This window comes from Hemiscyllium ocellatum, chromosome 37, assembly GCF_020745735.1.
Source record: "Hemiscyllium ocellatum isolate sHemOce1 chromosome 37, sHemOce1.pat.X.cur, whole genome shotgun sequence".
Classification (NCBI taxonomy): domain Eukaryota; kingdom Metazoa; phylum Chordata; class Chondrichthyes; order Orectolobiformes; family Hemiscylliidae; genus Hemiscyllium; species Hemiscyllium ocellatum.
This window is the reverse complement of record NC_083437.1, coordinates 24,087,065-24,111,360: the sequence shown is the minus strand read 5'-3', so window position 1 is coordinate 24,111,360 and position 24,296 is coordinate 24,087,065. Positions and strand designations below refer to the sequence as shown.

Here is a 24,296-nt window from a genome sequence, read left to right as displayed (position 1 = left end):
CTCAGTGATCATCCTGCCGAGGACGGCAGAGGTTTGTTCGGAGGGAATCCTCCAGAATAGACCTGGCCTGGTTGGCTATGATCTTAGATGGGATTTTGTAATCTGCATTCTAAATTCCTCCCTTGCTCTGTTGTAGATGAGGGTGATGACACCTTTCTTCTTAGATTAGCACATGCCACCTACCAGAAGCATACCATCGTACACCTCCAGCAGGTCCTGGTCAATCAAGTCCCATAGAGCTGAATACAACTTGGCCGGTAAGCCGCTTCTTCTGGGAGTTTTATTCTTTTCTGAAGGACTGGAGAGCCTTGTTCAGTTCCTCCAGAGGTAATGTTTGGTCTGATTTCTCCTGTTTATCGTCTATGTGGACAGGAACAAATGGGAGGCCGTGCTGCCTGTGGACTTCTTGTCAATGCGAGGTGCTGCATTTTGGGAAAGCAAATCTTAGCAGGACTTATACACTTAATGGTAAGGTCCTAGGGAGTGTTGCTGAACAAAGAGACCTTGGAGTGCAGGTTCATAGCTCCTTGAAAGTGGAGTTGCAGGTAGATAGGATAGTGAAGGTGGCGTTTGGTATGCTTTCCTTTATTGGTCAGAGTATTGAGTACAGGAGTTGGGAGGTCATGTTGCAGCTGTACAGGACATTGGTTAGGCCACTGTTGGAATATTGTGTGCAATTCTAATCTCCTTCCTATCGGAAAGATGTTGGGAAACTTGAAAGGGTTCAGAAAAGATTTACAAGGATGTTGCCAGGGTCGGAGGATTTGAGCTATAGAGAGAGGCTGAACAGGCTGGGGCTGTTTTTCCTGGAGTGTCGGAGGCTGAGATGTGACCTTATAGAGGTTTACAAAATTATGAGGGGCATGGATAGGATCAATAGACAAAGGCTTTTCCCTTGGGTCAGGGAGTCCAGAACTAGAGTGCATAGGTTTAGGGTGAGAGGGGAAAGATATAAAAGGGACCTAAGGGGCAATGTTTTCACACAGAGGGTGGTATGTGTATGGAATGAGGAAATGGTGGAGGCTAGTACAATTGCAACATTTAAAAGGCATCTGGATGGGTATATGAATAGGAAGGCTTTGGAGGGATATGGACCAGATGTTGGCAGGTGGGACTAGATTTGGTCGAGATATCTGGTCAGCATGGACAGGTTGGACCGAAGGGTCGGTTTCCATGTTGTACATCTCTATGACTCTCCGTCTGGCATTAGAGGTTTTGCTGATCCTCAGGATGTCAGACTGAAATGATATTACCAAGCCATTTTCTCCCTTCAGGCTGCTGAGCATAGTGCTCTCCCTGTGCACCTTCTGAAAGAAGGAACGCAAGCACGTCTCATCCAGCTCTACAGAGTGGACCTGGTCCAGAAGATTATCTTGGAGGTCTCCGAGGCAAAGAAAATGAAGTGCATCTTTTAGAGAATGGGAAAGTAGAGTTTCAGTTACTTCTGAGTACACAACTCCTGCCAGAAGGTGACTGTACATCATGACCACCACTTCCTTAAACAGTTCTTCAGGCTTCTGCTGAGTGCCTCTCTCTTCCTGCTTCTGTCTGTTCTGTATGCCTGCCCTTATCCTCCTAGTCACATTTAGATGTTACTATCCAGGCCACACATGCTTAAAGAAACTTCCTTCAGCACAGCATTCTAAAGCACCCCAGAAAACTCTGCTGGCCAGGCTGGTGTGATCCAAGTAGGCAGCTAAAAGTTTAGCCAAGGACAGGAATCTTGAAATCACAACCAGCATCCAGAATAAACAACAGTAACCTGAAAGTATATCACAATGCCTTTAAATAGATGGAGAAGAGATGGTGGGAGGGTCTTGCTCATCATTTAAAGTCATATTCAGGTGAGAAAGGTTGAAGTGTTGAATTTCACTGCATTGGTAGCTTCAAGATGTACACCAATCCATGTCATGATCTATCTGCACTATGCCCAGTCAGCAGGCACACAATCCTAACCATTAGATGTGTGAACATGCACCATATATCCTATTTTGAAACCTTAGCTGGTCACACACTGCCTAAAAACAAGAAATGGGTATTGAGTGGCTCAAACTGATGTAATAATATTTTACATTTTCTCTTCTACAGTCAGCTTCCTCATCCAGTGAGCAAACAATGCTTCAGGTTAACATGCTTCTCTGGTGCAGGGATTCAATTCAAATGGAGAACAGCACCACACAATTCCTTTCAGCTGCAAGGTTGATAACACAATGGAAACAAATGATCGATCAGAACTTGAATCTTCCAAATAATTGTCCAACTCTTCCCTCTAGTGGAGAATACTAAAAGAAAATTTGCATTTTTATAGAATCACTCACCTCCATAGGATGTCCCAAGGATTTCTCAGCCAACTGAGGTTTTATTATAGTAATCTAGACAAACAGCAACCAACTTACACACAGGCAATTCCACAGTTTAAAATTCAATGATAATGTTTTTTGTTATGGTGTTGGCTAAGAATGAAACAAGCATTCATTAGAGTACCAACAGCTGAAGTATTTACACATCCTGAACATGACAAGCCACTTGACAATATTGTCTCTGTATTGATTTGATTTGATGTCAGATTCAAATTGGTGACAGGAAAGAAAATGAAACCAGAGAGATCACTAGATCCTTGGAAGGTCAGCATAGTGAGTTCACTCACCACTGAGTTCAAAATTTCAGCCATTATTACTTTTATTCATGACAGGACAGATGATTGAATTTGCCATTTTCTAATGCAGTTTAGTAGGTAGTTGAATTCTAATTAGGTTTTGCCATCCTTTCCCTGTAAACAGCCCTCCCAATAAACAGTCAGCACATACTGGACTACAATCACAGTCAAAAACTGCAACAGAGAAAGCAATGACACGTGGAGACGGGGGTGTAGGGGAGGATTAAAATCAGGAAGATAGTGAGGTCTTGAATTAGGATAATGCCCGGATACATTCTCACCTCCAGTAAACTTTCCTAAAGACAGACTGGAAAATTGGTCAGCTGCTTCCTCTCCCATGAACCCTTCCAAAGGAGAGTGTCAGTGACTGATTATGGTTGTGGAGTTGAACAGTAGATACTATACTTTGGTGAGAAACTGAAGGCAGCACTACTACATAGGAGATTACTAGATCTCAATGTGGAAGGGTAGTCAGCAGTAAGAAGTTGACTTCATAAAGTGTTGTTAAAATTAAATCTACAACAATGTTGCACACTCAACCTGAGATGTGACAGAAGGGCCATCTTGTGAATGCAATGGTATTTTACTACCATTGGAATGTTCCTCTCCAGCTGCTGTTGCTAAGGCCTGCCAGCTCAGTCAAAGCAACATCTTGGCAGCAGGCTTCATACCCCACTGACAGGACCACAGGGATGAAAGGTCGTGATCATGTCCATTGCTATTCTGGAGGGGCTTCCATTGGGTTTTTCAGGTGGGAGGGTATTCTTTATTAGGCCCCTCATTTGCCTGGCTCCACAGTTCCCACTCCCCTTAATGGGGCTAACCAGCCTGACATCCCAGTCCTCCAGCTTTGAGAATTTTACAGCATTCCTTGAGAGCAGAAGTTTCTAATGCTGAGCATACCAATAAGGGTGCATTTGATAGTTCTCTTCTCCACAAAATATTGGTAACTAGTACAAATGGTGAGATAATTTAACATGGGTTTCAAAGCCAAGAGAGGAGGAGTGAGAGATTCTGGCTATATAACAGACAAGGAATGTTCAGTGAATCTATCAAACGCTTGCCCATTATCATCAGTTACAACTTAAAGTGCCAAATTAGTGAGTACGTTAAGTTTAATATTAGGAATCATTAGGTAATGAGTTTGGTTAAAACTGCACAGGTGGGGTCAGTTTCAGTTTCAGCCAATTCACATCCAAACCAACAAATGAAAGTGGCTTAATACAAACCGGAGCCAAACATGGAACTGAGCCAGCTTGGATTCCCCGAACTGAGCTCTATGATGCTGAGTGTTCCAAATGTTCAACAGTATTATTCAGAAAAGGTTAATATTCGAATACTGATAATAATTAAGAAAGATAATAGAATGTTATTGTTTATTGAGAGAGAAATTGAATATAAAAGTCGGGGTTGTACTTGAAACCACATCTGAACTATATTTTACAAGTACTGGCCCTACTTAATGAAGGATGTTAAAACAAGCAGTAGGCAGTTCAGAGAAGGTTTATTAGACTAAAATCTGCATTGGTAGGTTAACTGATGAAGAAAGGTTACATAGACTAAGCTTGGAACAGCTAGGGTTCAGAAGAGTAATTTGTGACTTGATTGAAACATACTAGGATATGAAGGGTCATGAGAAGGTTGGTAGAAAGAATGTTTGCTCTTATAGGAGAATCCAGAACTAGGGTCACTGCTGAAAAATAAATAATTGCCCATTTATGACAGAGATGAGGAGAATTCTTTTCTCTTAAGGATGACAGGACTTTGAAACTCTGCCTCCACTGCCTTTTGAGGAAGAGAATCCTTGAATATTTTTAAGACCAAGGTGAATAGATTCTTGTTAAGCAAAGGGTGAATGATTATCAGAAGGGAATGTGGAGAAGCAAACTACAAAGATGTTGCCACTTTTAAAAGGTTATTTTGTCCTTTTATTTGAACAGAGATTGTAAGGCAGAGGTATTGAGCTTGCTACTGAAGAGTATTTAAGTTAAAAAAAAACTTCTGGATTCCTTTGGGTCGTTTTTTGAAAAGTCCAAACAATGGAAGCAGCCTGAATGGGTGTGGCCAGGTCTCTCAGATCCACATTTCTGAGTTTTGGATTTTTCAGTAACATCAGAAGCCTTTGGGAATCTCAAACGGAATTGCAGCCTTCAGTGAATGACTCCTAGCTCTATTCTCTCTGAAATGTCTCTTGATGTTTCTTCCTCCTGGATTGGAGAATTACATTTAAGAATCTGTGTTTGAATTTGCCTTTTTGCCAGGGGTTGCTTATGGGGTGTTACTATATTGAAACAGTTAATTAGTAATAGGTACAGTACCTATTATTCAGTTAAATTTTCCAACAGAGTCCAGTTATTCTAAATTCTCTTTAATTTGTATCTTTGCTTTAGTGTTTAAATAAACTGTGTTTTTCTTAATGTCAAGCAGGTTGACTCTTTGCATTGCATCTGGAACATGAGACTTCACATCTACCTTAAAATAAAGAAAATGTTCTACCTTCTTTAAATATTTGGGGGGGGGGGGGGGTCTGCTCTGGTCTATAACCAATCAGATTAGCCACTACTCTAATTAATGGCAAAGACAACTTGAGGAACCCAAATGGCCTACTCCTGTACTTAATATGTACGTTCCAATGCATTAGCTCAGAGGAGAACACCACAATTAGAGGACAGCTGTCATACAGAAAGGAAGCAGCAGTTATTTTCATCATTTGATGCCTATCTTTGTTTAGAAGTGAATAAAATTCAGAAAGACAACCTCCTACAAAAGCAACATGAAAGGCAAGAAGATGGAAAGAGATAAAAGAGACATTACCTCAATGATCCAACTCTAATGAATTGTAATAATTGCACAATTAATAATAATTTGTAACAGGAAAGTACTCAGCAGAATCCAGAGCTCTACTAAACTGTTTGCTCAAAATTATAATGACAAATATCAGAGGCTTTTGCCTGCTTGATTACCACTCTATAACTACAATAGCTCACAATAAAATGTTTTATTAAAAGCTTTCGCCTTCCCTGAAGAGGCTTGGAATTAACCCAATCCTGTTATTCCATTCAAAATAGTCCAGTTGGCAGAGCATTACACTGAAGATCTAAAAAGGTCCCTCACTCAATCCTGGGTTTCAGCAAATTGAGCTGAATCTTTCCATTTCAGCATTCATTGGACCCTCTTATGGCACAGTGGTTGTGTCCGTACCCTTGCACTGGACATCAGGTTCAAGTCCCACCTGCTCCAGAGATGTGTGATAGCAGATCTGAACAGTTTGATTAAAAATACTTCTTTTTTTTCCAAAAGAGACAACAATTTGCAATTCTGTGGTATTTTTTACACAGGGATACTTCATAAAAGAACAAAATAGTAAATGATAAACACTGGAAGCTTGAAAATTAAAAACCAGGAACCAAACTACACAATTGAAGGAAAATAAAAAGTATTTTAAATAATTTTCCTAAAAGCAGATAGAATGGACAGGGTAGGAGTGTAGTGGTTGAATGAAGTGTCATTAATAAAAGAGTTAAAGAACAGGTTAAACTCAGCAAGAAACTGCACTGGAGGCAAGCAGGAAGCACACAAGAGAACTTGAAAATTTACCAAACTATTTGAATCAACTCCCCACAGCAAAAGCAGCTCTGGAATGCAGAACATAGCAAGTGAGGACATGACTTGTAAATTTTAAAGTAAGTTCACGGTTATGAAAGGTTGTGGAAAGAGGGCTGAATAGAAGTTAGAGAATTTAAAACTTTAGAGGTGGAATGAATTACGACCTTAAACAGAAGCAGGAACTAAAAATGTCATCTCCTGTTTTGACAGCATTAAGCTTCAGAAAATTAGTACAATTTCTTTCAATCATTACCTTCAACCTGACGTTTTACAAATATGAAAGAAAAGAATTTGTATTGACATGTGGCTGTTTCATAACAAAATAAAGTCACAATGATGCAGCACAGAAGGAAATCACATGGCCCTTCCTGCCTGCACTAGCTCTTTCAAAGAGCTAATCACACACTATATAAAGTACACAGAATTCCTACAGTGTGGAAACAAGCCATTTGGCCGAACAAGTCTACACCGACCCTCCAAAGAGTATCCCACACTGACCCATTCCCTACTTTACATTTTCCCTCATTAATGCATCTAACCTACACATCCCTGAACACTACGGACGATCTAGCTGGGCCAATTCACCAATTCTGCACAACTTCAGACAGTGGGAGTAAACTAGAGCATCCAGAGGAAACCCATACAGACACTGGGAGAATGTGCTAACTCTACACGGACAGTTGCCCGAGGCTGGAATCAAACCCGGGTTTGGCTCTGTGAGGGAGTAGCGTTAACCACTGAGCCACCATGCCGCCCTACTGTTGCTATTTTAGGCAAAATCCTGCAAAACGTTTCACTACATGGCTCAGATCCAGAAATTGCCACCCTACAGTCTGTTCAATTTTGAAATTTAGTTCCTGAGTCTGATATTTTCTTAGCAGGACTTCCTCTCCTTTTTTTCCTTCCCCATCTTAGTGGTCCTGACTTGTTATGGACTACAAACCGGTCATGGCTCACTGGGGTGATACACGAAAATCAAACTCCAATATTTCTACAGTCTTCACAGAAGTGAAAGATTTGTTTTAACTCAGGTTAAAAGAAAACAAACAATCTGATTTCTGCATTTAACTACTCTTTACAAAACAAATAGTCTTCAGCCAATGCTAATTAGAAAATAAGAATAGCTAACTTATAACTTTACAATTCAAACTCAATCGCTTCACCAACAAAGACAGAACACATGGACATTAAGTGTGGAAAAAGAAAAACTTATAAAGGAAACATTTCAGTAAGACCAGTCTGGACCACAGGATTTGATGAGTTGGTTTCACCCCCACTCCCACCCTCTTCGTTTCAATCCCTATTTGTTCTTTGCTGTTGATGCAAAATTGTCTGCACATTGATATCCTCTTCCATTCACAGATTGAAAGAATGAAAAGGCAAATTCTGAGTTTTTATTCCTCCTTCAATAGGGGATTAGCAGAGAAAGGCAAGAGGAAGCCAGTGACTTTTCACTGGGGACTTTCTATTACCTTCACACAAGAGATTTTATGATGCTTTCTCTTCACAGACTAGATTGGTTTTCTGCAGCATTGCCCCACACAAACCTTCATCACCAGTTCAGAAGCCAATCAGAACAGTGTTGTCAAGTACTTTTACCTCAGTTCACAACCCAATGACTTCATGGTGTCCGCTTCTGCTCTCACTGTTCTGGAAAATGCAACATTGTATACAATTTACAATTTTCTCCAGTAAACATGAATTATTAAAACCAAATCCACCTCTTTGTAAAGTCTCCTTGGTTTAAAGCAGTATCTTCCTTTTTTCTGCCGAAAATCAAAGGGTAACAGAAATTTTAAAATGTGGACTTTACAAAAGTAAGTTTGTCTCAAGTTGCTTGGAGATTTTCTATAACCTTGCACCAAATTAGCAGCACACCTTCATGAATTCTTGGTCACAATTGCTATCATATATACCCTATTCATTGCAAACACGATGACAAAATTGCTTCCTATTTTATCCTTTCCCATCTAGGACTACCTTCTACTCCACTATTCATTCTGCCTATCCTCTGTGCAGGTTTCATCCTTATCCTCAGTGATTGCAAAAATGTTGCACACTGGACAGGTTTGGTGTTTGCAGGAAATCCAAATGTAGTTCCTCCGCTAGTTAGGTCTTTCAACAGCAACATTTGCCGCCCACCTTTCATTGCTAGGCCACTTCAGAAAGCATGAGAGTGAACAATATTGACACAAGTCTAGAGTTCCGTGTAGGCCAGACCAAGTAAAGATCACAGATTTCCTTCCCTTAAGGACACTTATTTTCAAACAAACAATTACTGTTTTTCCCCAAACAAACCATTCCAGAGACTACTTTTTTTTGAAATTCCAAATATATTAATTGTGACACTGGGATTTTAACTTATTTAGTTTGAGCCTCTGAATTTTTGGTCCAAAGATATTTCAATGAATTCACGATCTCCCCCCCTCCCTCTCCTATAGATATGGTTCTACACTGCACCAAACCATTCAGAGACTTTTACCTGCTCCGATTTTTTTTCTCTCAGTCTGTAATTTGTACTCTAATCTCAATTATTTTAACGTAAAGTGATTTAAAGCAGAGACAATTCCTCTGGATCTGCTAACTCAAACTCTAGAGCTGGCACATTGCCATTGTGTATGAATAAAGCTACAGATAAAGAGATGATTATAGTTGAAATTGATTAATCTATGCCATGTTATAATGAAGATTCAAAATGCCAACATGGCTGATATAAAAGGGCTTTAAAAGGATATAGTTTGTTTGTATTTTTGGGGAATAGTAGAAAAAGTATTGGATAGATTAACAGGCTGTCAATCAGCACATTTGAACTGTGTCACGAATGCCTCTTTTGTAGAGGATGAGTCTCAGAGTGGAACTTGAAGCCAGAGATTCTGCTTCAGACACAGGAGTGTCTCCCAACGTGCCACAAGACTTCCAAGGGTAGGGTTATTCCTTCATCATGAACATACATTAAAAAAGCAGGCAAGTACTCAGGATAAAGGCAGCAGTCTGGAAGGAAGTGATTTCCGTGTGCTTTTCAAAATCTATTTGCAGAATATGTCTTCCTACACCTACAAGGAACAGGGTTCTTTGCAGCCAACAAGCCCCGAGAGAAAATTAAATTTAGAGAAACCAGATCCAACAGCAATAAAGTTACACTGCACCCAAGATGCTCCATACAAAGTGCGAGGAAATAAAAATTGATACCAAGCTACACAAAAAGAAATTGGGAATGGACAACATAGAACATTACCGCACAGTACAATCCCTTCGGCCCTCGATGTTGCATCACCCTGTGAAACCAATCTAATGCTCATCTGACTTACAATATTCCATTCTCGCCCATATGTCTATCCAAGACTTTTTAAAGTTGATGAGTCTACTACTGTTGCAGGCAGTGCATCCCACGCCTCTACTACTCTGAGGAAAGAAATGACTTCTGACATCTGTCCTATATCTATCACCCCTCAATTTAAAGCTATGTCCCCTCGTGCCAGCCATCGCTTTCAGAGGAAAAAGGCTCTCACGGTCCAATCTATTTAACCCTCTAATTATCTTATTTGCCTCAATTAAGTCACCTCTCAACCTTCTCTCTAATGAAAACAGTCACAAGTCCCTCAGCCTTTCCTCATAAGATCTTCCCTCCATACCAGGTAACATTCTGGTAATTCTCCTCTGAACCGTTTCCAAAGCTTCCACATCCTTCATATAATGCAGTGACCAGAATTGTACGCAATACTCCCAGTGCGGTTGCACCAGAATTTTGTACAGCTGCAACATGATCTCATGGTTCCGAAACTCAATTCCTCTACCAATAAAAACTAACACACCATATGCGTTTTAACAACTCTATCAACCTGGATAGCAACTTTCAAGGATCTATGTACCTGGTCACCGAGATCTCGCTTGCTCATCTACACTGCCAAGAATCTTATCATTACCCAGTACTCTGCATTCCTGTTACTCCTTCCAAAGTGAATCACCTCACACTTCTCCACATTAAACTCCATTTGCCACCTCTCAGCCCAGCTCTGCAGTTTTTCCATGTCCCTCTAACCTACAACATCATTCGTCACTGTCCACAACTCTACCAACCTTAGTGTCATCTGCAAATTTACAAACCCATCCTTCTATGCCCTCATCCACGTCATTTATAAAAATGACAAACTAGTAACTGAACTCCAGGATGAAAATTTCCCATAAACCACCACCCTCTGTCTTCTTTCAATTAGCCAATTTCTGATCCAAACCGCTAAACCACCCTCAATCCCATGCTTCCGTAGTTTGTGCAATAGCCTATGTGGGGAAACTTATCAAATGCCTGACTAAAACCATACCAACCACTTTACCCGCATCCACCTGTTTGGTCACCTTCTCAAAAAACTCAATAAGGTTTGTGAGGCATGACCTACCCTTCACAAAGCCATGTTGATTATTCCTAATCAATTTATTATTTTCAAGATGATTGTAATTCCTCTCTCTTATAACCCTTTCTACCACTTTACCCACAATCAAAGTAAGGCTCACAGGTCTATAATTTCCAGGGTTCTCTCTATTCCCCTTCTTGAACAAGGGGACGACATTTGCTATCCTCCAATCTTGTAATACTATTCCTGTAGACAATGACAACAAAGATCAAAACCAGAGACTCTGCTATCTCCTCCCTGGCTTCCCAGAGAATCCAAGGATAAATGCAATGCGGCCCAGGGACTTATCTACTTTTACACTTTCCAGAATTGCTAACACCTCCTCCTTGTGAACCTCAATCCCATCTAGTTTAGAAGTCTGTATCTCAGTATTCTCCTTGACTACATTGTCTTTTTCTAGTGTGGATACTGATGAAAAGTATTCATTTAGTATTTCTCCTATCTTCTGTCTTCACGCACAACTTCCCATTACTATCCTTGATTGGCTTTTATTCGTGTTGCTTTTCCAGCAACACATTTTCAGCTCTGATCTTCAGCATCTGCTGTCCTCACTTTCTCCATTTATTCGTGGTATACCTGTAGAGAACTTTAGGGTTTTCCTTGACCTTATCCGCCAATGGTGAGTATCAAATTTAGAAGGAGATCTCATTTATTTGTAAGAATAATAGGGTGGTTACGGTAGAGGATTTTAACATTCCAAACACAGACTGGAACTGCCTTCATGTTAAGGGTTTAGATGGAGAGGAATTTGTTAAGTGTGTGCAAGAAGATTTTCTGATTCAGTCTGTGGATGTACCTACTAGAGAAGGTGCAAAACCTGACCGACTCTGGGGAAATGAGGCAGGGCAGGTGACTCAGGTGTCAGGGGGGAGCACTTTGGAGCCAGCGACCATAATTCCATTAGTTTTAAAATAGTGATGGAAAAGGATAGACCAGATCTAAAAGTTGAAGTTCTAAATTGGAGAAAGGCCAATTTTGATGGTATTAGGCAAGAGGTTTCAAAAGCTGATTGGGGGCAGATATTCACAGGTAAAGGGACGGCTGGAAAATAGGAAGCCTTCAGAAATTAGATAATGGGAGTCCAGAGACAGTATAATCCTGTTGGGGTGAAAGGAAAGGCTGGTAGGTATAGGGAATGCTGGATGACTAAAGAAACTGAGGGTTTGCTTAAGGAAAAGAAGGAAGCACATTCAGGTATAGGCAGGAGAGATCGAGTGAATTCTTAGGCAAAAGTGAGGACTGCAGATGCTGAGAGTCTAGATTAGAATGGTGCTGGAAAAGCACAGCAAGTCAGGCAGCATCTGAGGAGCAGGAAAATAGACGTTTCGGGCAATAGCCCTTCATCAGGAATGGAGAGATAAATGGGGTTTGGGGGGGGGGGGGGGGGGGGGGGGGGGGAGAGAGGTTGGGGGGAAGAAAGGTAGCAAAGAGTACGATAGGTGAATGGGGGTGGGGATGAAGGTAATAGGTCAGAGGGGTGGAGTGGATAGGTGGGAAGGAAGATTGGCAGGTAGGACAGGTCACGAGGACAGTGCTGAGCTGGAAGTGAGGAACTGGGGTAAGGTGGGGGGAGGGGAAATGAGAAAACTGGTGAAGTCTATATTGATGCCCTGGAGTTGAAGTGTTCTGAAGCGGAAGATGAGGCGTGCTTCCTCCAGGGAATCCTTATAAGTGTATAAAGACAGTAGGAGTATACGTAAGACAGAAATCAGGAGGGCAAGAAGGAGACATGAGATAGCTTTGGCAAATAGAGTTAAGGACAATCCAATGGGTTTTAACAAATACATTACAGACACAAGGGTAACTAGGGAGAGAATAGGGCCTCTCAAAGATCAGCATGGCAGCCTTTGTGCGGAGCTGCAGGAGATGGGGAGATACTAAAAGAGTATTTTGCATTAGTATTTACTGTGGAAAAGGACATGGAAGATATAAAATGTAGGGAAACAATGGTGACATCTTGAAAAATGTCCATATTACAGAGAAGGAAGTGCTAAAGTCTTGAAACACAAAAGTGGATAAATCCCCAGACCTGATCAGGTGTCCCCTAGAATTCTGTGGGAACCTAGGGAAGTGATTGTCGGGTCTCTTGCTGAGATATTTATACAACTGATAGTCACAGCTGAGGTGTTGGAAGACTGGAGGTTGGCTAACATGGTGCCACTGTTTAAGAAAAGTGGTAAAGACAAGTCAGGGAACTTTAGACCAGTGAGCCTGACCTCGGTGGTGAGCAACTTGTTGGAGGGAATCCTGAGATTTGGAAAGGAAAGGACTGATTAGGGATAGTCAACATGGCTTTGTGCATGGGAAATCATGTCTCACAAACTTGATTAAGTTTTTTGAAGTAACAAAGAGGATTGATGAGAGCAGAGCAGTAGATGTGATCTATGTGGACTTCAGTAAGGCATTCAACAAGGTTCCCCATGGGAGACTAGTTAGCAAGGTTAGATTGCATAGAATACACTGAGAACTCGCCATTTGGATACAGAACTGGCTCAAAGCTAGAAGACAGAGTAGTAGCAGAGGGTTGTTTTTCAGACTGGAGGCCTGTAACCAGTGGAGTGCAACAAAGATCTGTGCTGGATCCCCTAGTTTTCATCATTTATATAAATTATTTGGATATGAGCATAAGAGGTACAGTTAGTAAGTTTGCAGATGACACCAAAATTGGAGACATAGTGGATAGCAAAGAAGATTACCTCAGATTACAATGGGATCTTGATCAGATAGGCCATTGGGCTGAGGAGTTGCAAATGGAGTTTAATTTAGATAAATGTGAAGTGCTGCATTTTGGGAAAGCAAATCTAAGCAGGACTTATACACTTAATGGTAAGGTCGTAGGGAGTGTTGCTGAACAAAGAGACCTTGGAGTGCAGGTTCATAGCTCCTTGAAAGTGGAGTCACAGGTAAACAGGATAATGAAGGCGGTGTTTAGTATGCTTTCCTTTATTGGTCAGAGTATTGAGTACAGAAGTTGGGAGGTCAGTTGCAGCTGTATAGGACATTGGTTAGGCAACTGTTGGAATATTACATACAATTCTGGTCTCCTTATCGGAAAGATGTTGTGAGTTCAGAAAATATTTACAAGAATGTTTCCAGGGTTGGAGGATTTGAGCTATAGGGAGAGGTTGAATATGCTGGGGCTATTTTCCCTGAAGCGTCAGAGACTGAGGGGTGACCTTATAGAGGTTTACAAAATTATGAGGGGCATGGATAGGATAAATAGATAGATAGTCTTTTCCCTGGGGTCGGGGAGTCCAGTAGTAAAGGGCATAGGTTTAGGGTGAGAGGGAAAAGATATAAAAGGGACCTAAGGGGCAACTTTTTCACACAGAGGGTGGTAGGTGTATAGAATGAGCTGGCAGAGGAAGTGGTGGAGGCTAGTACAATGGCATCTGGATGTGCATATGAATAGGAAGGGTTTGCAGGGATATGGGCCAGGTGTTGGCAGGTGGAACTAGAATCTGCAATAACATTCCTGACCCTGCTCTACCCACGTCTCTGAAGTGGTATGGACAAGTTGGACTGAAGAGTCTGTTTCCATGCTGTACATCTCTATGACTTCTCATCTCCCCTCCTGGCTCTTCTTAGCTCTCTCTTTAGGTCTTTCCTGGCTAACTTGTAACTCTCAAGTGCCTTAACTGAGCCTTCATGTGTCATCCTAATCCAAGTATTTTTCTTCTGCTTGACAAGATATTTAACTTCCTTAGTAAACCACGGCTCCTGCGCTCAACAACTTCCTCCCTGCCTGACCAGTACGTACTTATCAAGAACACGCAGTAGATGGTTCTTGAATAAGCTCCACATTTCAATTGCCCCCATCGGTTGCAGTTTCCTTCCCCATCCTATGCATCCTAAATCTTGCCTAATCGCATCGTAATTGCCTTCCCCCAGCTGTTGAACTTGCCCTGCAGTATATATCTATCCCTTTCCATCACTAAAGTAAACATAACCCAGTTGTGGTTACTATCATCAAAGTGCTCACCTATCACCAAATCTAACACCTGGCCAGGTTCATTACCCAGTACCAAATCTAATGTGGCCTCGCCCCTTGTCAACATACTGTGTCAGGGAACCTTCCTGCACACAGTTGTCAAAAACTGACCCATCTAAAGTACTTGAACCGTAGTGTCCCCTGTCAATATTTGGAAAGTTAAAGTCCCTCATAACAACTATCCTGTCACTCTCGCTCCTATGGATGACCATCTTTGCTATGCTATCCTCTACATCTCTGGAACTATTCGGAGGTCTATAGAAAACTCCCGACAGGGTAACCTCTCCTTCCTTGTTTCTAATCTCAGCCCACACTGCCTCAGTAGACCAGACCTCAAATATCCTTTCTGCAACCATAATACTGTCCTTCACTAACAATGCCACACCACCCCCCCTTTTACCATTTTCTCTGTTCTTACTGAAACATCTAAATCCCAGAAGCTGCAATAACCATTCCTGTCCCTGCTCTACCCATGTCTCTGAAGTGGCCACAATATTGAAATCCCTGGTACCAACCCATGCTGCAAGTTCACCCACCTTATTCTGGATGCTCCTGACCTTGAAGTAGACACACTTCAAACCAACTTCTTGCAACTTTGAAACCTTAGTTCTGACCTCACTACTCTCAACCTCCTGTATACTTGAACTGCTATTTTGGTTCCCATTCCCCTGCTGAATTACTTTAAACCCACCTGAAGAGCATTAGCAAATGTGCCCCCCAAGATATTGGTTCAGGTGAAGACCATTCTGTTTGTAGAGGTCCCACCTACCCCAGAAAAAGCCCCAAAATATCCTGGAATCCAAAACCCTCCCTCCTGCATCATCCCTGTGGCCACATGTTCAACTCCTCTTTCTCCCTACTCTCGACTCGCTAGCACGTGGCACGGGCAACAAACCAGAGATAATAACTGTTCTAGCTCTAAGCTTCCACCCTAGCTCCCTGAATTTCTGCCTTAAATCCTCATCTCTCTTCCTATGTCATTGGTGCCTATGTGGACCACGAATTGGGGCTGCTCCCCTCCCCCTCAAAGATCCCAAAAACACAATCAGAGACACCACTAACCCTGGCATCTGGAAAGCAACACACCAACCTGGAATCACAGGAATGAGGAATTTGAGATGGAGTTGTTTGGCAGGTAGATGGGAAATAGTGAAGCCTTGAAGATGAGAATGTTAAATGTAAGGTGTTGAGTGACAAGATGCACACAAGTAAAAGGAGAAGGTCTTTGTGTATGATCAGACAAGCAGCAGACTTTTTGATCAGTGTCTCTCTTGTTCCCAAAGAACCTCCTATCTGTTCCCCTAACTATGGAGTACCCAATGATTAATGCTCTGCTCGTATCTCCCCTTCCATTCTGAGCAACAGGGGCACTCTTTGTGCCAGAGACCTGTATTCCATGGCTTACTCCTGGTGAGTTGTATCCAAAATGTTATTCTTGTTGTTGAGGGGAACAGCCACAGGGGATCCTTGTACTGCCTGCCAGTTCCCTTTCCATCCATAACAGTAAATCAACCTTCTTCTTTTATCTTAGGAGTGACTACCTCCCTTTAGCTCCTCTCAATAACCCCCTCTGTCTCCCAAATTATCCAAAGTTCATCCAGCTCCAGTTCCCTAATGCAGTTTGGGCGGAGCTGGAATTGGGTGCACTTCCTGCAGAAAAACCCAATCTAGTCAGACGGCTTAATCACAAAAATGAAGCCCAACAAGTTGGTTTACCACAGTTGTTTCTAAATTTAACATTGCAATCACCCTATTTTCTCAAATACTGACCAAAGTATTGCTAAATGTCACTAATGAGAATACTTCTGCTTTGAAGCAAACTCAATTAGTTCTACATTCAGTGCAACAGCGTCCTTCTACTTTCAAACCTCCATAAATCAAGAAGTCTGCTGTTTATCTGATCCAATACAAAAACCTTCTCCTTTACTGATGTACATCTTGCCTGTTCAACACCTTACATTTAACATTCTCACCTTCATAACTTCAGGTTTCCTCGTCTACCTGCTTAACAAGCCCACCCCAAATTCCTCATTCCTGTGATTCCAGAATCTATACCTTACTCTGTTCCACCATCCTGTGGTGGCCGTGGCCTGTTACTTAGGTCCTACACATATGAAATTCCCTCCCTAAAATCTTGCATCTTTTAAACTTCTTATATTCACTTCGACAAGGAAATAGTTTGTAACAGCCTCACAATGTTTTCTTCCTTGGCTCAGTGTCCAGTTTTCAGATAAATCTTTGTTTTGCTACAATTAAGTTACCTTTTAAGATGGGTGGTCCTAGGTCCAACCATTTCCAGCTGCTGCAACCGTTAATTTCCCTGCGTAACTTCAGAAGCGAGGACGATTGCTGGTCATTCACAATGTTCAGCACCAGTTGGAACTGCTCAAATAATGGCTTGGATGCACAAAGATCTAGATAAAATCCAGGCTTTGACTTATAAGTGGCAAGTAACATGAATGGCACACAAGTGCCAGGCAATAGGCAGCAAGTGTCTAGCCACTGCTTGACCTTCAAAGGCATTACTATTGGTGAATTACCAATCACCAACGTATTGGGAGTCAGCATTCGCGAAAACTTACTCACCCAATTATATTAATTCTGTAGATACTAGAACAGGTTAGATCTGGGAATTATTTGGTGAGTAACTCATCACTCAATTCCCTACAGGCTATCCAACATCTGCAAGGCACAAGTCAAGTGTGCGTTGGGTCCATCCCACTTGCCTGGATGTCTGCAGCTCCAAAACTCAAGGTGGTCAACACACCTCTGATAAAAGTAGCGCTCTTGATCACCACCTCATCCACCAACTTAAAAATTCATTCCTCCACCAGCAGCAATCTGGCCGGAGGGAGCACCTTCTGTAATGATGTTGTGTGAACTGCAGCACCTAACCAAGGCTTCTTTGACAGCACTGTTCAAATCTATTCCTACCACCGTATCAAAGATCAAGGGCAGCAGATATATGAAAACACCACCAGCTCCAAAGCTTCCCTCCAAATCACCCATCATTTTGCTTTGGAACTTCACCTTCATTAAAATCATAGAACTCCTCTGAGCACTGGAGAATATCACCACATTACAGCAGTTCAAGATGACAGCTCACCACCAATGCTCTCTCTAGGATTCATTGCCATGCAGCAACATAGAAATCATCAAATAGATTGCACAGAAGTCAACCCCTTTATGTTTAACTTCTATGGCTGTGCAAACAAGGATTAAAGGTTATCAAAATAAATTGAACAGGTACAAAAACAACAAAACGGGACATTCATCACCATCTGCTCAAAGGCCATTTGGAACGCCAATGAGCAACTCTCACCCAGTGATGCATAAAACAAAGTATTGTTTCCATACACTAAACTCACATTCTTCATATACTCACTGAATACTGGTGATAACTATATAATTACTAACACAGTGTAAACATCACAGACAGAATGCAAGCTACATCGGGATTAGGTACCAAAGGTAATAAAATCTGTAGGATATCTACTGTGAAATTCTCAACATAATGCGTCTGGGAAAATTAATAAACAATGAAATTCATAATTAATCTTGGAGGAACCTGTTTGGGAGAGGTCATAGCACAGAAACAGATAAGTGGATATTTTAAGCGTGGCCTTACAGTAAGTCTGTAGTAGGGAATAGTGTGGGTTCTTTCTTGATTGTATGTTTTATTGAGATATGTCTCCTGATTAAGCCATAAGTATTAATTTAACCTGCAGCAGTGTTTTGTAGAGGAATAAGACCATGCTATTTTCTGGGTCTGTAGATTGAAAGAAGCAAAAATGGCCTTTAGCAGAGTGATACACTTTTCTTGTCGAATGTGGGAGTTTAGGAAGAGTTTACCAGTTACTGAGGATTATATCTGCGATAAATGCCGTTGGTTCCAAATCCTATCAGATCGATTGGATCAGTTGGAGAGACAGTTAAAGGCAATAAGGAATTTACAAGAGCAAGGGACTGTGATGGATGGCAGTTATTGGAAGGGGGAAAAGTCGCAGATACACTCACATAAATGGGTTAACTCCAGGAAAGGTAAGTGAGGTAGGTAGGTAGTGCAGGAGTCTTCTGTGGCTATCCCATTTCAAACAAGTATGCGGTTTTGGAAAATGTAGGGGGTGATGGATTCTCAGTGGAATGTAGCGCAAACAGCCATGTTTCTGTATTGATACTAGCTGTAATGCAATGAGATGTACATCGAGTTCCAAAAGATCAACTGTGTTAGAGGACACTCTAATCCGAGGTACAGACAGACATTTCTGTGGCCAGCAGTGAAAAATCAGAATATTGTGTTGCTTCCCTGGTGCCAGGATCAAGGGCGCCTCAGAGAGGGTGCAGAATGTTCTCAAGAGGAAAGAGGAGCCAGCAGGAGGTCATTGTACACATTGGAACCAATAACACAGGAAGTGAAAAGGTTGAGGTTCTGAAGGGAGATTAGAGAGGCAGGAATTAAAAAGGATATCCTCAAGAGTAGTAGTATCTGGATTACTCCCGGTTCTACGAGCTAGCGAGGGCAGGAATAGGAGGATAGAACAGATGAATGCATGGCTGAGGAGCTGGTGTATGGGAGAAGGATTCACATTTTTGGATGATTGGAAGATCATTTGGGGTAGAAGTAACCTGAAAAAGGAGGACAGATTGCACCTAAATTGGAAGGGGACTAATATATTTGCAGGAGGTGCACTTGAGCTGCTTGGAAGGATTTAAACTAGTAAGGTGTGGGGAGGAACCCAGGGAGAGACAAGTGAGGAAAGAGATCAATCTGAGACTGGTACAGCTGAAAAATGAAGTCAAACAGTCAGGGCAGGCAAGGACAAAACAGAGAACAAGGTAGGACTGATCAATTAAACTGTATTTATTTCAATGCAAGAGGCCTAACAGCGAAAGCAGATGAACTGCAGGCATGGTTAGGAACATGGGACTGGGATATCATAGCAATTACAGAAACATGGCTCAGGGATGGGCAGGACTGGCAGCTTAATGTTCCAGGATACAAATACTTCAGGACGGATAGAAAGGGAGACAAGAGAGGAGGGGGAGTGGCATTTTTGATGAGGGATAGCATTACAGCTGTGCTGAGGGATGTATTTCTGGGAATATCCTCCAAGGAATTATTTGGGTGGAACTGAGAAATAAGGAAGGGATGATCACCTTATTGGGATTGTGTTATAGACCACCTAATAGTCAGCAGGAAATTGAGAAAAAAATTGTAAGGAGATCTCAGTTATCTGTAAGATTAATATGGTGGTTATGGGAGGGGATTTTAACTTTCCAAACACAGACTGGAACTGCCTTCATGTTAAGGGTTTAGATGGAAAGGAATGTGTTAAGTGTGTACAAGAAAATTTTCTGATTCAGTATGTGGATGTACCTACTAGAGAGGACACAAAACTTGACATACTCTAAGGCAGTAAGGCAGAGCAGGTGACTGAGGTGACTGTAACCATAACTACATTAGTTTTAAAATAGTGATGGAAAATGATAGACCAGATCTAAAAGTTGAAGTTCTAAATTGGAGAAAGGCCAATTTTGATGGTATTAGGCAAGAAGTTTCAAAAGCTGATTGGGGACAGATGTTCGCAGGTAAAGGGACGGTTGGAAAATGGGAAGCCTTCAGAAATTAGATAATGGGAGACTTTAGTAAGGAGTACGACAAGGTTCCTCAAGGTTAGATCTCATGGAATACAGAGAGAACTAGCCATTTGGATACAGAACTGACTCAAAGATAGAAGACAGAGGGTGGTGGTGGAGGAGGGTTGTTTTTCAGACTGCAGGCCTGTAACTAGTGGAGTGCCACAAGGATCGGTGCTGGGTCCACTATTTTTCTTCATTTATATAAATGATTTGGATGCGAGAAGAGGTATAATTAGTTAGTTTGCAGATGACACCAAAATTGGTGGTGTAGTGGACATCGAAGGTTACCTCAGATGACAACAGGACCTTGATCAGATAGGCCAATGGGCTGAGAAGTGGCACTTGGAGCTGAATTTAGATAAATGTGAGATGCTGCATTTTGGGAAAGTAAATCTAAGCAGGACTTATACACTTAATGGTGAGGTCCTAGGGAGTGTTGCTGAACAGAGACACCTTGAAGTGCAGGCTCACAGCTCCTTGAAAGTAGAGTCACAGGTAGATAGGAAAGTGAGGATGATGTTTGGAATGTTTTCCTTTATTGGTCAGAGTATTGAGTAAAGGAGTTGGGAGGTCAGTTGTGGCTGTACAGGACATTGGTTAGGCCACTGTTGGAATATTGCGTGCAATTCTGGTTTCCTTCCTAACAGAATGATGTTGTGAAACTTGAAAGGGTTCAGAAACGATTTACAAGAATGTTGCCGTGGTTGGAGGATTTGAGCCACAGGCAGAGGTTGAATAGACTGGGGCTGTTTTCCCTGGAGCGGAGGCTGAGGGGTGACCTTATAGAGGTTTATAAAATTATGAGGGGCATGGATAGGATAAGTAGACAAGGTCTTTTCCCTGGGGTGTGGGAGTCCAGAACGAGAGGACATATGTTTAGGGTGAGAGGGGAAAAGATATAAAAAGAGACCCAAGGGGCAACGTTTTCCACACAGAGGGTACGTGTAAGGAATGAGCTGGCAGAGGAAGTGATAGAGGCTAGTACCATTGCAACATTTAAAAGGCATCTGGATGGGTATATGAATAGGAAGGGTTTGGAGGGATATGGGCCAGATGCTGGTATGTGGGACTAGATTGGGTTGGGATTGACAAATTGGACCGAAGGGTCTGTTTCCATGCTGTACATCCTTATGATTCCATACTGAACAACTTTTATTTATAACGCACTATTAACGCACTGGAACATTCCAAGTTGCTTCGCAGGAACACGTTGAAACAGAAGAATTACACCAAAGCATTACACCACAAATGGAGATATTGGTCAAGGGGCCCAAAAGAGGGACATTTTAAGGACGTTTGAAGTGAAAGGGAGAGATGGTGGTGTGTTTGGAAGAATTTCCACAGCTTTGAGCCTTGGCAACTGAAAGTGCAACCCCAACCAAACAGGGAGCACTTAAAATTCAAAATGTTAGATTACAACAGAAAGATAAATGCGCACATTTCTCAGATGTGGGTTTGGAGAAGAACGAAAGCCATGGTGGGACTTGAAAAACAAATTAAAATTGTGCAATCAAGAATAATGTGCCACATTCTCTCGAATGACGTTCCTATTCTTGGTTCAAAGATCAATGCCAAACAAAGCATCAGCCCCACACAATTACTGTTAAAAATCTCATCCTAATTTTAGAAACAATTATCTACCAACTAGGCTAGGATTAAGCATTGACACTCGACTTTCTGAATTACTGTCTTTTTAAAAGTTATGGGCCCAGCCCCAAACTGTAGACACTATGTCTCCCACCGAAGAAATAAAATGCTGCCAACAATACTCACTTTTCAAAAATGGCAATGAGCTTCTTTCGGTTTCTGACGGGCTCAGAGTCCGCCTCAAACTCGTCCATCTCCTTGCCCAGGAAGACCTCCTGATGGAAATCCTTGTTGAGGACACCCCCCTTCTCCAGTTTGAGCCCGCTCAGGTGGTTCGGGGGTTGGATCTCGTTTTCATCCAGCCTGGCGACCGGCTTCTCCCGCTTGACGGCCGAGTTGTTGGTCGGCCGGGCGTAGACATCGACCATCAGAAAGACACAGAAGCCGCTCAGGTAAATGCTGGCGATGCCGCACAGCACCGACTTCCCCGAGGCCATGGTCAGAGCAACCGGGCCCGAAAACCCAGAGACCTTCCCCGCGCTGGTCCGCCAACTGCGTCAGCCTCAGGTACCTGTCACATCCCCCTCCTCACCTTCCCCCTTACAGCCGGGAAGGCGATGTCCTCCTATAACCCGCCGGGGTGGAGGAGAACGGGATCAGCGGGGGGGGTTGTCACCGCGCTCTCTATAGCCGGAGATCACTGACCAACCTCACCCCCCAGACACCGGGACATCAAACCTCCAGCTGCCCCCCACCAGCAAAAATTCAACACCAAACCCAGGAAGGAGGAAATACCGGCCCCGACCAGGCAACGCCCACTCAGGCTCCCCCTAGCCCGGAGGACTGCCTTTACACCCTCCATCCGTACCACGTTTTGATTGGTTGAAGGGTGCAGTAACAACAGGAGCTTGCATTTATGTCATGATTTGGAGGTGCTGGTGTTGGACTGGGCTGTACAAAGTTAAAAATCACGCAACACCAGATTATAGGTTTATTTGGAAACACTAGCTTTCGGAGTTCTGCTCCTTCCATATAAACCTTTTGGACTATAACCTGGTGTTGTGTGATTTTTTAACTTTGCATTTATGTATCACCTTCGCAGTATTAGAACACCCTTTCCAAATTATTTAACTTATTCATTCATGGCATGGGGAATATCGCTGGCGAGGGCAACATAGAGTCACCAGATTCGAAGTGTTAACTTTGCTTTCTCTCCACAGATGCTGCCAAACCTGCTGAGTTTTTTTCCAGCAATTTCTGTTTTTGTTTCAGGTCTCCAGATTCCCAGTTCTCTGTTTTGCTTTATTTTAGGGCAACATTTTATTCCCATCCCTATTTGCTCCTGGACAAAGTGGTGGTGAGTCAGCACAGTGTAAGAATGACCATGTAGTTTCCATGGTGTGGGTCTTGGAATCCCACAGCTGACAGTGCACCCATTGTTCAGGGGGCTCTTCAATTTATTATAGTTCTAGATGGAATGTACCAAATTGTTGAGCGTCTGGATTAGGAGGAAAAAAAACTGGCTCCCCTTCTTTCTTCATTTGCATTCACTTCCCCATTGTTTAGTTACAACGAAGGTTAATTTAAAAATAGATCCCTGTCCTGGAGAATTCCCTTGTCAGACCCAAATGAACTTATGTTTCAAAAAAGGAAATTAAATTAGGCTTTTCTTGAGTCAACAAAGAGTATATTTATTACTTACTACATATAAAAACAACTAGTGACACAACAGACAAGCACACAGGTTAGAAATAATGGGTAATCCCAAAAAAAATAAAAAGTTTTTTAAAAATGCAGATTGTAGTCTGAATTGTTGATGGAATTGAACAAGGTTCTAACTGGGAGACATAACACAACAAAAGTACTATACTGTATATGCTAAATGCAATTCTCCTTTTCACATTACAATGAATTTCTTCATGCTTCCTCTTGTCATACAGCATGGTCTAACTCATCCATGCCAACAAGCTAATCCAATCTGACCTCGTCCCATTTGACCCATATCTGTCTAGACCCTTCCTATTCCAGATGCCTTTTAAATGTTGTAAGTGTACCCATCTCCACCAGTTCCTCTAGCAGCTCATTCCATAGATACAATACCCTGTGTGAAAAAGTTACCCCTTGGGTCCCTTTTATATCTTTCCTCTCTCACCTTAAACAGATGGCCTCTAGTTGTAGACTCCCCCACCCTAGGAAAAAGACTTTGGCTATTCATCCTAACCATGCCCCTAATGATTTTATAAATCTTTGTAAGGTCACCCCTCGGTCTCTGATGCTCAAGGGGAAAAAGCCCCAGCCTATTCAGCCTCTTCCAATAGCTCAAATCCTCCAGTCATGGCAACATCCTTGTAAATCTTTTCTACATCCTCTCAAGTTTAAAAATATTCCTTTAATGAAACTCTTGCTG

The 24,296-nt window shown here is 42.1% G+C and overlaps 1 protein-coding gene across 1 annotated transcript in view; it reads right to left on the bottom strand.

Moving 5' to 3' along the window:
- The window catches only part of sdf4 (stromal cell derived factor 4), an 82,595-nt gene extending 59,900 nt beyond the window's left edge, over positions 1–22,695 (bottom strand). Inside the window, exon 1 of the mRNA XM_060851997.1 lies at positions 22,076–22,695. Coding sequence (XP_060707980.1) covers positions 22,076–22,386 — 311 coding nt within the window. The 5' untranslated portion in view covers positions 22,387–22,695. The remainder of the gene's footprint in view (positions 1–22,075) is intronic.
- Positions 22,696–24,296: the final 1,601 nt, after the last annotated feature.